General features: G+C 45.1%; 1 protein-coding gene across 5 annotated transcripts in view; it reads left to right on the plus strand.

Annotated features, from left to right (window-relative positions):
* Nucleotides 1–12,813, plus strand: part of NF1 (neurofibromin 1) — a 208,931-nt gene that overhangs the window by 5,395 nt on the left and 190,723 nt on the right. For 4 of the 5 annotated variants that reach the window (XR_012838375.1, XM_075771461.1, XM_075771458.1 and 1 more), the window contains exon 1: nucleotides 4,889–5,222. The exons of the other annotated variant lie outside the window; for it this stretch is intronic. Coding sequence is in view for 3 of the 4 variants with exons in the window: in XM_075771461.1 (XP_075627576.1) it covers nucleotides 5,163–5,222 (60 nt within the window). In the remaining variant the exon portion in view is untranslated. Of the gene's footprint in view, nucleotides 1–4,888; nucleotides 5,223–12,813 lie in introns of those variants that run through there. 5 annotated transcript variants of the gene reach the window in all.

Below are 12,813 nucleotides of genomic sequence, written 5' to 3' on the forward strand. Positions count from 1 at the left end.
CCAGTGAGTAGGAGGAAAAAAAGATAGGTTAATAAAAAGATACGTTATTTTGAGTTGAAAATATAAAGAAGAGAAAAGCAAAAGTTAAAGATGTGCGAGGGGGAAAAATCCATATTCTCTGTCAAGAAACCAAGAGAAGTGTCACCTCCAAGAGCCAGTTCCGGCATAATAAAAAGGAGGCCCAGATCTCCTGAGTAAATTGTAGGTGATATCTAGAAATATCTAGATATCTAGAATCTTAAAGGGTGAAAAGCCTCAGAAAGAAAGGAAATGCTGTAGGGCTTCTAGCTTTAAAGGGAATTTTATTGGAAGTTGTGTTGTTAAATGATGCTAGCTAACAACGCAAGATCAACACCTTTCCTCTGGAGTAAAGGCAAAGCGAGTGAGTTGAGATTTAGTGGGGATTTTACTACAGACTGGCCAGGTCATTTTCTCTGTGTGCCTCGACTTTCTCATCTGGTTCCCCATCCTCTTAGGCAAAAAGCAGAAGTGCCAGAATACCTCCAAGGAAGTGATTCGAGTGGCATTTTCTGGCTTGACTAGAAACATCGGGGGCTGGAAATTCCGTGTTCTCACACAGATTAATTTCCAGCATGTTCTTCGTGGCTTGGCTCTTCAGGTTTCCCTAGGTCTAAACCTATGCTGCGAGGGAATAGGGGACATAGCAGGGACTTTCCTCTTACGTGTGACTCCGACCATTAGTGTCACTTTTGACAGCCACAATGGGAAATTTTTAGTGAGGAAAAAACATTGGCATTCACAGCAAATCCTGACAAGACTTTGTGGATGCCTTAGGCTGTAATTTCTTATTTTAGTTTACATACAAACTTAAGGAAGTGCATTAAGAAGATCTTGCTAACATGTCTTTAAAAATCCACCAAAATAACCAAGAAGCGTGAGATTGTCAAGAAATGGTACCACAACTCAGAAGTTATCTGGAGCTAGGGAACTTGGGGTCATTTATCTTCAAATAATGTCTAACTAGCAGTTATAAACTGTCATGTGTCTGCCTGTTGGAGGACAAAATCGTGAGTTGTCCAGCAGACAGGGTCGAGCACAAAAATTAATAGCAGAGATACTGTATTGTTTTCTAGGACAGGAGATAAGTTCTAGGATAGAGGGTCTCAGGGCACTTTGTATTGAACTGGAAAGGAGAAGAAACAATTAAAAGGAAGCAGAGAGCATTGGGAAAGAATGATTTTGACCAAATACTGGCTGGAATTTTCCAAAAAGTTTTGGGGAAACACTATGAGAATTTCCAACATCACCGTTCAACCGCTGAAGTTTCCCCTCATCTAAAATCTGGGAATACTACAGCAAGTCATGTTTGCTTTTAGGGAACAGATTTGCTTGGGGAAAATCACTATGCGAAACAGGAAGAAGCACTGTTTGTTTTGATTAGTAAATCTTGAAGGGAAGAAATAGCCTGTCTTTTTCTACCTAAGTCAAGAATTCCCAACATGCTTCTCCCTCAGCTAATCTTATCATCAGGATTTCTTTCTGGCATTTTGAGACATGTTTTTCATAAGCGTATCAGTAAGCTGAAGCCCTTTCCTGCCCCCTCCATGAGTTATTATTGTTTAGATTTTGGCAGAATGTAGAGATCCCTATGAAGATTGTGGCTGTATGGCCTTAAGTGGATGTTATCGCTGCCGGATTGCTTTGGGGTACTTAGAGGTCAAATATATAAACAGTTGAAAAAGGCGATTTGATGGCTTCAGGGAGGAAGGGTGCAGCAGGAGCGGTTCGGCCTCCAGCAATGCCAGACCTGCTGTCTGCGGGACCGTGAAAGGTACGGCAGCGCAGCGAGTGCTCTGCTGTGCTGCACGGGCGCTGTCTGATCCGCTGGGAAAAACGGGTAATTGTTCTGAGACGTGCCCTCTTATCTGCCGCCAGCAAAATGAGCCGACTTCGTTAAGCCAGTGAGGAAGGTGAGGATGAGATGAAGCTGACTTGGCCTGCACGTGGAGGAGGGAGTGTTCCCCCAGTCCTTCCCGGCGGCAGGTGCTGGTCAGGGACGAGCAGCCAGCCCGTCCCCAACCGAGACAGCGTTGGCAGAGAGCCCACGTCTGTGGCCCGAGCGAGGCCTCGCTCCGTCAGTTTTAGACCGGTTTTTGGATGTTTCAAACAGTGAGACCCCTTCCAGACAGCGTGGAGCTGGTGTCATTTCCAGCTGTTTGTCACTGCCCCTCTGCCAAATGCTCCTACTTCTCTTTTTCTTATTAACCCCCCCCCAACTCTGCAGGAGGAGTTACTGAGCATGAGAAGGGATGAGACCTAGCCCTCAGGGGTGTTTTAATCCTATGTGAATAAACATTTCTAGATAAGACCTTTGCTCCACTGAATCCATTGGGTGTTTTGTGTTCGTTTCTGCTTTTATAGTCTGTGTGACAAAGCCGTTCTGTCAGTCCCAACAGTTTCTGGGTGTGTAGAGGAGCGCAGCGGGCTCTGTGATCTCAGGCTCCCGGATACCTGCGCACCCGTACGCAGGGGAAAACCCGTGGGAGGTGAAACCTTGGACCCCGAGAGCCTCTCCCTGTTTCCAGAGGTCGAAGTAACCATTTACCTATCCAAGGGGAATGTTGGGGAGAATAACAAAGGCCTGTGAAATGATGCGGTGATGCAAACTGCTCTTCTGCTGATGCGGTTATTGACTGAGCCTTTCCTGGTGCCCAGACATACAAATACGGTAAGAAAAGGTTCCAGCGACCAGCTTCGTTTGCCACCCACCTCAGTTAAGATTTTGATAATTAAGCAAATATATAACATACCATGTAGGTTTGATTTGGATATGAGTAAATATAAACAATAGATTAGAAGTCTTTTCTAGAACGCAAGACGACACTTACTTTGAAAATCTTTTTGAAACACATTAATGCTGACTGTTATAATGCACTCTAATGCAAAGGAATCAATAGCTTTTACACCACAGCTAGTTTGTTGTGCACAGCAAATGAATAATACAAAATTCAGGGCACTTAACAGCCCAATATTAGACTTCACAATTTGTATAAATCAGAATGCTTTTTGCATTTCCTGAAAGATAGTACCACAAGCCGTACAGACAGAAACCTACTATTTATTCTTCAACCAATTAATTGCTTTTTTCTTAAATAAAATATTTGCAATCGATTTTCATGTTTTCATAAAACATCTGCCTCTTCAAATATTTGCTATGAACCAAGTTCCTGATTTTGTTGCTAGAATGCAATGGAATTGTTCAAACTGTAAGTATGACTGATAGGAATTTCATTGTTTGTTATTTACAGGGAAAGTTGCTTGAGAATATATTTCATATTGCTATTGCAGGTAATAATTAATATGTGCTGTGATAATCGCACGGGGCTCCAAGTCAAATCAGGGCCCCTGCTGGGGGGAATAACAGAAAGAAAGTCCATTTTATTCTCCAGTTCCTCACTGTGCATTTGTCAGTGTTAAATCCTCTGTTCCAGACGTTTCACCTCAAGTTGCATCTTTGTTGTCAGAATTTTAACTTGACTGTAGCATGGAAGGACATTATTTTGTGCTTCTGTCTACCCAGAAGGAAAAGGAATTAACGTTCCCAAGATGGAAACTGGAAGTGGATGTTTGTTTTGTTATCCACGTATCCTACTTTTCTGAGTCACAAAGAGCAAACGCTTGGCTGGGTACTCTATAACTAGGTTGGGGAAGAATTTTTCTGTGCTACATTACATATTTTTAGTTACTGCTAGAGTTCTGCAGTGAAGCCTTGAGACTTAACAGAAGCCATTAAATGGGAACATTTATTACAGAATAACCTCTTCTATTTAAAAGGTAAAGCGCAGCTATACATTCATCCGCGCATAATATCCGAATCAGACAATCTCTGCCAAGCCCAGTGGCTTTGACACGGCGATGCAATTGGAACGAAGTGGTCTCTGCCGAGCGTCTCCTCTGCCTGCCGAGGTGCGAACCACCCCCAAAACCACCCCCAAAACCACCCCCAAAACCACCCCTAAACCCACCCCTAAAACCCCGCTGCAGCCGCACGCCAACGCACGCCTCAAGCGTGGGGAGGCGAGACGTTCCCCTAGGATCTGTGGTCAAAGGACACAAGTTTGGCTTACAGTAATTTATCGAATAAATAATTTCAAGGGAGACTTTTAAAACAACCTTTTATTTTGAAGAATAGCTTACAGTATTTCAGTACTTTTTTAGCCCGTGAGGGGGTTTTGCCCTTCTTTCCCCGGCTCTGCGGGGTAGGCAGCAGGAAACACCCCCACACGCCGGCCGGAGGGGACCTGCCCCCTGCCCCGTCCCCTCTCTGTGCAAACGTGTCTTCCCTCCAGAGGGGACCGGCCCGGGCAGGCCCTTCCCTCCGGCAGCCACCCGCCCCCGTCCCGACGTGCAAACGGGAGCACCGGCCGCGGGGTACAGCCCCGGCACCGGCTGCGCTCATCCCTGCGGCTGCCAGGGCCGGGGGTACCGGGGAGCGGCTGCCGGGCCGGTGGTGCCGACGCTCGGGGGAAGGACCACAGGTGGGGGAGAACGGCGAGCCCAGGCCCCGCCACCCCTCGCCGGGACCAGCCGCTCTCCCAGCACACGCAGGGGCCGGAGACGAGACCCGGTGGGTTCCGGGCCGTGCCCCCCGGGGCGGAGGCGGGCAGGGCCGGGCCATGCCATGCCGGCGGAGCGCCGGGCCTTCCCCGCACACGCTGAGCCCGGCGGCGAGCTCAGGCAGCACCGGCAGAGGACAGGGACGACCCCGGGCCGGGCGGGCCCGGCGGGGCTGCCCAGAGGGGCCCTCACCACGCCCCGGCCCCGGCTACAGCGCACGCGCCACGGCCCCTCAGCACCTCCCGCTCGGCCCCTCTGCGGCGCAGGCGCGGCGCGGCCCCGCCCCGCTGTCGCGCAGGCGCAGCGGGTCCCCGCGGCCGCGCAGGCGCCGCCCGCCGCCGCCTGTGTCTCGGCGCTCCCCCTGGCGCGGCGGCCGCGGCGCTGCTGCTCGGGCGGGCGGGGGCGGCCTGGGCTCCCGCTTCCGGTGTGGTGTCATGGCGGGCCCTGGGCGCTGATGGCTGCGGGGAGCTGAGGGCCCCGGAGCGCGCCAGGGATACGGAGACCCTCCCCTCGCCCGGCGCCTCTCCTGCCGCCCTCCCTGCGGGGATCCGCCCCCCTCCCTGGCCGGGCAGGCGGGGGGGGACATGGCGGCCCACAAGCCGGTGGAGTGGGTGCAGGCCGTGGTGAACCGCTTCGATGAGCAGGTAGCGGGGGCGGCCGTGAGGAGGGGCGGCGGCGCGGCTGCCCCCGCCGCGCTGGGCCGGGGCCGGTGGGGGAGCAGGGGCGGCGCGGGGAGGGCCGGGGCGGGCCGCCGCCGGAGGTGAGGGGCCTCTGCGGGCCGGGGGCTGAGGCGCGGGCCGCTGCGGGCGGGGAGGGGGGCGAGCGGCGGGGGAGGCTGCCCCGCTGCCCGGGGCGGAGGCGGCGGGTGGGAGCGCTGCCTCCTGCCTTTCTCCCCCGCCGCCGGCTTTCTGGCCGTGCCGGGGGTACCGAGGGCGCTGGGCTTCCCATCGCCCGGCTCGGCGGTGGGTGCCCGGTCAGCCCGGCCGGGGGGCGGCGGCTCGCTGCGCCCATTGTGCTGGGCAGGGTGGCTGGGTGGGGCCGGGTGCTCCCCGCCGGCCTGCGGTCCCTTCCAGCCAGCCTGATGCTTCCCACCTATTTTTGAGGGGGGGGGAACCTAGTCTCGGTGTGGAGTGGCCTCCCCTGTGCCAGTCTGCTCGAGGTGCGGTGGCGTATCGATCGGTTCTGTATGGGGAGAGGGGTGAGACGCCTGGTTCCTCTTCATCTCTGCTCCCCCGTCTCTTCCAAAAGTGTGTTTGCTTCTTGTAGACATTCCTGTGAAATTTACTGCTTCGCTTTACATCATCGGGTTCATCAGAAAGGAGGTAAAGCCTCACGAATGAGTTTAAGGAGGACTACGTGAAACTGCTCAGGCAATTCTACCTCGTTCCCCGTAGCATAACGGTGGATGTCTGTGAGATTTCATCCACATCACTGGGAGCACAGCTGTATGGGGTGAAGGTGGTTTTCTAGCCAATGTTGTTATAGTGATAGATATTTATTTCTCTTCACAAAAGTCAGTGCTAGTAGTTTGGAGAAGGATTTTCTGAATGGAAGGAAGAGGGATTCGTTGGTCTTAGACTTTGTATTTCTCTGATCCACATGCAGAAACTGCTTACTGGGATTAGGCGGCATGACTTTCTCAGTGGGGCTAAGCTTAGTGCTTAGACTCTGCGTTTTTACTCCCAAGATGCTTTCCTGACATGTAAATGTGAGCTCAGTTTAGGCTGAACGATCAGTTTCTGTGTTGTCTGTCTCGTTTTGCTATCCTGTGAGTACAGCCTTTGTGTCACACAAGACGCAGCTCTGTGAGACCCTGTTCAGTGTAACGTCTATCAAAAACATTAAGCTGGTTCTAGAGATTGAATTTTGTTCACCTGCCTTATAACCACATGTCCCTCTCAGTGATGCTTGGCTCTTAACAACCCACAGAGAGATTGTGGCCTAGTTGAATAAAAATAAGCTGTTCTTTTCTACATTTGTGTTAAAGTTGCTGCAAATGAAGTTTATTTAAAAAGGAAAATATCAAACTTTGTCTTTTGACATTAAAATGATGCAGATTTTTCCAATACATTTTTAGACATATTTGCATAGTTAACTTATTCTCCCCCCTGTCACCGTTATCTTGAGTCAGAGATCATTTTTTCCATAAGTTTAAAAAGTATGGTACTGATTATGCTCCCAATAATGCAAGAAAATGTTTCTTTGTGTACTGGTGTTAAAAGGCCCTAGGCTTTGTCGTTTGCTTTGTTATGTATATTGTGGAATTGGGCTTGCCAACATCTGTTAGGAGTTAAGAACTTCAACTTTTTGAACAGAATTATTTTTCCGTACATTTTGTGGGATAATTACAAATAGGTATATGGGAGGAATCCTCTCCTGATAGGAAAAAAGCTGTTCTGATTTTTGAGATGCTAAAATATTGGAGTTGCAGGCATAATATACATCAAATATGGTATTGACTGTTACAGTGTAGCTTGTGTGATAGGTGCTATTTACAAAATTTTGATTAGCTTATACAAAATTTTGATTAGTTTATTGAATATTTTTGTTTAACCAGTGCAATTTTTTTTAATATTGTGTCATCAAGTGAATGAAGCAGTGAAGCAAGGATGAGACATTAATCTCTACTTTTTTTGTGAGAAGTCTTCTGTCTCATTTATTAATTTCAACTCAGGGTTCTCAATTTTGTTTGTTTGCTTTTCATACATCATTTCCTCTGCCTTGCCTGGTCTGACAGTGAACTTCATGGTGGAAAGGTGACTGTTCTGGGTACCCAAACGCCAGGTTATTGTGACACCATCACTACTGTTAAATGCATTGTCGATCAGTGGTGATATTTATGTGCTGCTTGTAACTACGTATGTTTGTGTCGTTATTGGGTAGTCAGGTGGTTATTAAGTTACCTACTTGTTACATTTTAGACTGCTCATTTGAACATTAAGTTCATACTTCATAAAAATATGCTGAATAGATGCACATTATTTTAGTGGTGATAATGCATTTTTGAGTTTTTGCGTACTCTGTCTGCACTTCTAGATGTAGGACCTCTTGATTCAGCACTGAGGGAGCCACTACTTATTATAGCATTGGTGTGTTTGAATAAGGAAAGGGAACTTATGTTTGTTGTGAGATAAGTTTTGGGTGGTTGTTGGTTTTGTGTTGTTTTTTTTTTTTTTTCCTGTGGGGGAAAAGGCAAAATTTTTCAAGGTTTCTTCCTTTACAAAGGAGGAAAATGTAACCATCTTTTACTGAAATTTATAGATGTAGACAGGCTTTTCATTCATTTGCTGAGTGCTTGAATTCATTTTAAGACAGATGAAACAACAAACTGGGAGAATGCTAATCTGTATTGAAAACAAGAAAAATCAGTGCAAACCAGTCTGTTCTTGTCTACTCTTGTTTATTGTTATAAATGCTGCTTTAACCAAAATCTGCTTTTGTGTGTACAATTCTGTGGGCCTAAAATGACTGGCAAGCATAGTTTTATGAATTAACCAATGACTGGCTCACTGAATAAATTTCTCAAATATTCTGCCAGTCTTGCCCAGCTGTGCTCACTTCTGAGACTCAACTGCTGCAGTGCACTCTTCTTTGAGCTCCCCTTGAAGACTGTGTGAAGGTTTCAGCTGGTGCAAAAAGAAGCTATTGATGATGGTCCATGTGAGGCTGGATCTCATTTCTCGTATAGCGCGCATGAACTCTCTGGACTGATTTTGTATGTAGGACTAATTGTATTTTTCAAAACTTTCAATGATCAGGGTAGAGTTAGGCTGCAGTAGCACAAAGAGGCTAGGCTATCTTTTAGTAAAATCCTCTGTGGATTCAGACATAGTCGGGTCTTTGTAAAATAAAATGATCTCTTTTTTCATATGAAAATGTTCACTTACAATCTTATGTACTGTATTTTTATAGTGTTTTTAAATGTGTTACCAGCTGAAGTCATGGGAAGGCTGATACAGTAGTGAAATAGTTCTGAGCACAGGCAGAGAAGCCTTACTGCCTAAACCATTTGAATCTAGACTCTTTTAAAACTATCAAATATAATAAAAGGTATTAATCCTGTATAAACTTGTGACGACTTAAGTGATTATGATACACTTCTTTAAAGAAAGAAGCCTTTTATTATGTGGATTATGGTTTAGGCTCCCTGCTTGTAGTTTGTGAGATATGATTGCTTTCGGTTAAGAAAGCTTTTGTAAAAATGGAAAGCCAGTAGGAACGTTCCATTCTTACTTTCATTAAAAGACATTAAATTAAAGCAAATATTCCCTCCTGTTGGTTCTTTCTGCAGCATTTGAAATCTGTACAGAATCAGAGACCTGAAAAAGCACTGGCTGCGATACCAGCTCTGTGTTTTTCATTGCTGTTTTTCATCTCAGCTTGTTAAGGAATCACTAGTAGTAATAAGGTGTATTTTAAAGTATTTCACTGGAGTTCTGCTGACTGTGCTCCCCAAGTGAAATGGTGCCTTCTGCTGTAAGGTAAGGCTGGACTGTGCAGGAGATGGAACTTTTTTCCACAATTACTCTGTCTGAAACAGATTTCCACAGGACTTAAGAACTGAGACAGGCGATAACACTGCTCTTAAGCACAAAGTGTGCTATTTCATCTCTCTCTAACATAAACCCGAGGTATCTTTGATCTTATTTTTCTAAAACAGTGTGTATGATGTATTTCAAACAGAAGTGCTATACTGCACACAGATGGTGTCCTAAAGAATAGATAATGGAATGGCCCACATGCAACAGATGTTACCTGAGTCCATTAATGAGCTGCTGAATAGCACCAAGATGATTTGATGATCCTGCCTTATTTAACACAGCAGTTTGTGTTGACAGTATGGCTAAACATATGTTTGTTCACAGTACCAACTTTTAGTTAGCCTTTTGAATACTTTTTTTTGAGCAACCTATATAAAATATTTTCGGAGTTCTCTGTTCTTCTCAAGGCTTAGTTGTGAGGTTCTTTTATTAAATAATGCCCCTCTAGAAGATGATGCAGTGCATGTTTATAGTTGGAAGATGCCTGTTGATTTTAAGAGATTTGTACTGGTTCTGACAGTACTGATGCCGAGGACAGAGAGGTTCTGTGTATATTTTCTGTCTCTCACCAGTACATCTGCGCGTTGCAGTCTACTGAAGACGTTCCAAGAGATTATTTGAAAGGGAAAAGCCAGATAGATTTCTGTGCTGGTAAGGATAGCACTAGGGATTTTCTTCTACATGTTGTGTTTTGTACGTTCTTCTGAATCTGAATCAAAGGCATAAGCCTCTGATGCATTCAGTCGTCTTGAGCTGCTTACTGAAAATGAAGAGCCCGTTACAGACAAGCAGAGAATTTCCTTCCCTGAGGTGGGTCCCCTGGGCTGGTCTCCCACCTTCCCCTCTCCAAAGGCGATGCGGACCTGGCTGCTTGTCATGAGGTGCAGGTCGCTGAGGCAGCGAGCGGGCTCTGCATTCTGCCACCGCTGCGAGTTGAACCTTGGAAGCGCGGTATTGCGGCGTACCTGTGCAAGGGTGGGCAGTGACTGCTGTCTGTAGTAGGAGGTTTCTCAGCACGGTGATTTCAACAGCTGTCATTCTGAATCTGGTGGCAGACTGGGTTTATCTGTCAGATTTTGAATTCTTTGCGTTCTGCAAAGTTGTGTCTTGCACAAAAAAGTTGAAATAGTGACTTTGAAGTGATAAAGCACTTACACTTGCTTATAATTTGACTGTTAAGAATGCACGTTAAATTTTTTTTCTTTTTTTTTCCCCTCTGGAATAAGTGCTTGCTTTTTTTTTTTTACTTACTTTAAATTGGCAAAGTTGTTGTCTTGCAAGTCTGAAGAGACTGAAAGGCTTTTCTCTCCAGGAGCAGACAGGTAAGAGTGGTTGGGCTTAGGGAGACCCATCAGCAGTGCTGCAGACCTCCTGGCTGGCACTGTAGACAGAAGATTGGATGACTTGTGGCTGCCGGACCCCATAGTAGAACGGTTGGGGGAATAACTTGTGCCACGTTAATGCACGGGGACAGAAAGTTTTCAGATAACAAACTTGTTTGTTGAAAAAGCTTCTGAAGTGCTGTTTTAGGATTATTCTCTAAGATGCTAGATGCTAGCAGCTGACAATGTGCTATGATTCTGTGTATCTGTGAGTTGGCCTAGTCATGTTTTTTCTGAAATTATATTATTTTTGAATAATATTTGCGATTAGTTATTTAGTTTACATTTTTCATGAAGCTGGAAGAATTTTATTTTACTTTGGTAAGTTGGGAGAGGAATTTGCATCTTTTGGGTAATAAATATTGATTTAAAAAAAAAAAATCTTTTAATAGCCACAGATTCAGCTGGATTAGTTTAAACAATCCTGTCTCCTTGAGGGTATGTGGTTCCGATCTCTATTTCTAAGGTTTCTCTGTTATTGTATGACTTTTGGAAATGTAAAGGAAATAATAATCTCATATGATGTGTTGCTTTTTTTTCTACTAAGAGTGTTTTGTTACCTCCTTGCATTTAGTAAACCTTGTGAGAATTGTTCAATTTCGGTATTGTATCAGTAGCAGATTTGGGAGAAGCTGTAGACAGGTCAGCAGGGGTTCTTAAATTGAAGTTAGAAATGTATTTCTAGAAACCAAGTTTGACTTAAACTGCCTTTGTGGTCAAAAGAAGTGTTTTAACATCTAGGGAGCTCGCATGGCTGGTGTAAGCTGGTAGATACTTTGATGCTTTATCTTACAGGTTTGCTTTTCTAGTTGTTTTAGCAATACCTGATATACAAGATGACTTGTATCCTGAATTCAGGATACACTGGGTCTTGTACTGTATTATTGCAACTGTCAGGCTCAGCTACTTAATGGCTTTTCCTTGTCTTTTGCAGCAATGTTCTTTTTTTAATTGATCTTAAGAGATTTAAAATTTCATAGTTGGAAAGATTCCACATTTCATCTGCCTATTTTGTCTTTGTCCACTGCATAAAATAAGGCAAATTATAGACCAAAATGCCGTTGTTCCCTGTCCTCTGTAGCTTGTTTGACACCTTAATGTGACATAGTCAAAGGATGTTAGAGCGAGAGAGGGGGTATATGGCATTGTGCCTCAGTGTGGGTGCGGGCACCAGGGTACTTACAAGGTTGTTGGCTATTGCTTCCTACTTCAACGGCGAAAACAGCTGAATCAGAGTGGTGGGCTATCCCTTTGCTAAACTGGGATGAGTTCAAACTGGTGCATGTAGTCGTAGTTTGAAGCTCCACTTATATTTGAGCTTTGTGCTTTAATTTCTGTTTCTATTCAAGTAAAAGCTGTACAAGAAACCATTTGTGTCAGACTTTTTTTTTTTTTAAATAAAATTAAAGACAATGAAAGTAAAATGTCAACTTCCCCCCCCCCCCCTTTTTTTTTTCTTTTTTTCTGGTGACGTTTAGATTGATGGATATTTGTATAGAAGTTAAGTAGCTTCTTTTTGGTCACTCAACACTGGCACTGCATTCCATTAGAGGATATATAATGCTCCAGCATGTCAGAGTCTACAAAGGAAATAGCTGAGAAATAAAAAAAACCCCTGAAAGTACACTGCTAATATTTCCTTTTTATATAGTTTCCTATTTTAAATGGTAGTTTAAAAAGCAGTTTTACTTCTAGGTGACCTTGTTGCAGTGGCTGTTGTGGCAGGAAGCTCCAGAAGTGTGTAATACGATGTTTCTATACCATGGAAGCATACAGAACTAGATCTATGACACAGTTTCTTTGAGAGGCACTTCTGAAGTGTTTTATCACTCAGTGGTATTGAGCTTTTTCTGCTGTTGTCAGCGCGGAGACTTGAAAATTTAAATAAAAAGTATTAGTAATGGTGAAATTTTGAACTACATGTATCTATCTTCCACTAATGACTTCCGAAAATGTATTGTAAAAATAACTTCTAACAATGAAAACAAAGCTTGAGTCATAAATGCCATTTGTTCTGCTTTTTCCAGTTTTAAAATCAGCACATTGAAATGCATCACACTGTTTTAAAGCATTACAATCTGAACGCTTGCAAGAGAATTACAAAACGGAGTGGAAATGACCTTGATTGCCCTATGGCACTTGTTGCTGTAGGAGGTTGTGCAGGCGAGAAGCATTAGACCTCCTTACGAAGGAGCAGAGCTGATGGTCCCTTTTGGTGAGGGGCCCTGGGTGCAGCGCTTGGTGCAAGCGATTCCCCAAGCCACTGTCCGAATCGAGAGCGAGCGCTCCTCATAAGACCCTTCTGATGCTCT

Source organism: Balearica regulorum, chromosome 19, assembly GCF_011004875.1.
Source record: "Balearica regulorum gibbericeps isolate bBalReg1 chromosome 19, bBalReg1.pri, whole genome shotgun sequence".
NCBI lineage: Eukaryota > Metazoa > Chordata > Aves > Gruiformes > Gruidae > Balearica > Balearica regulorum.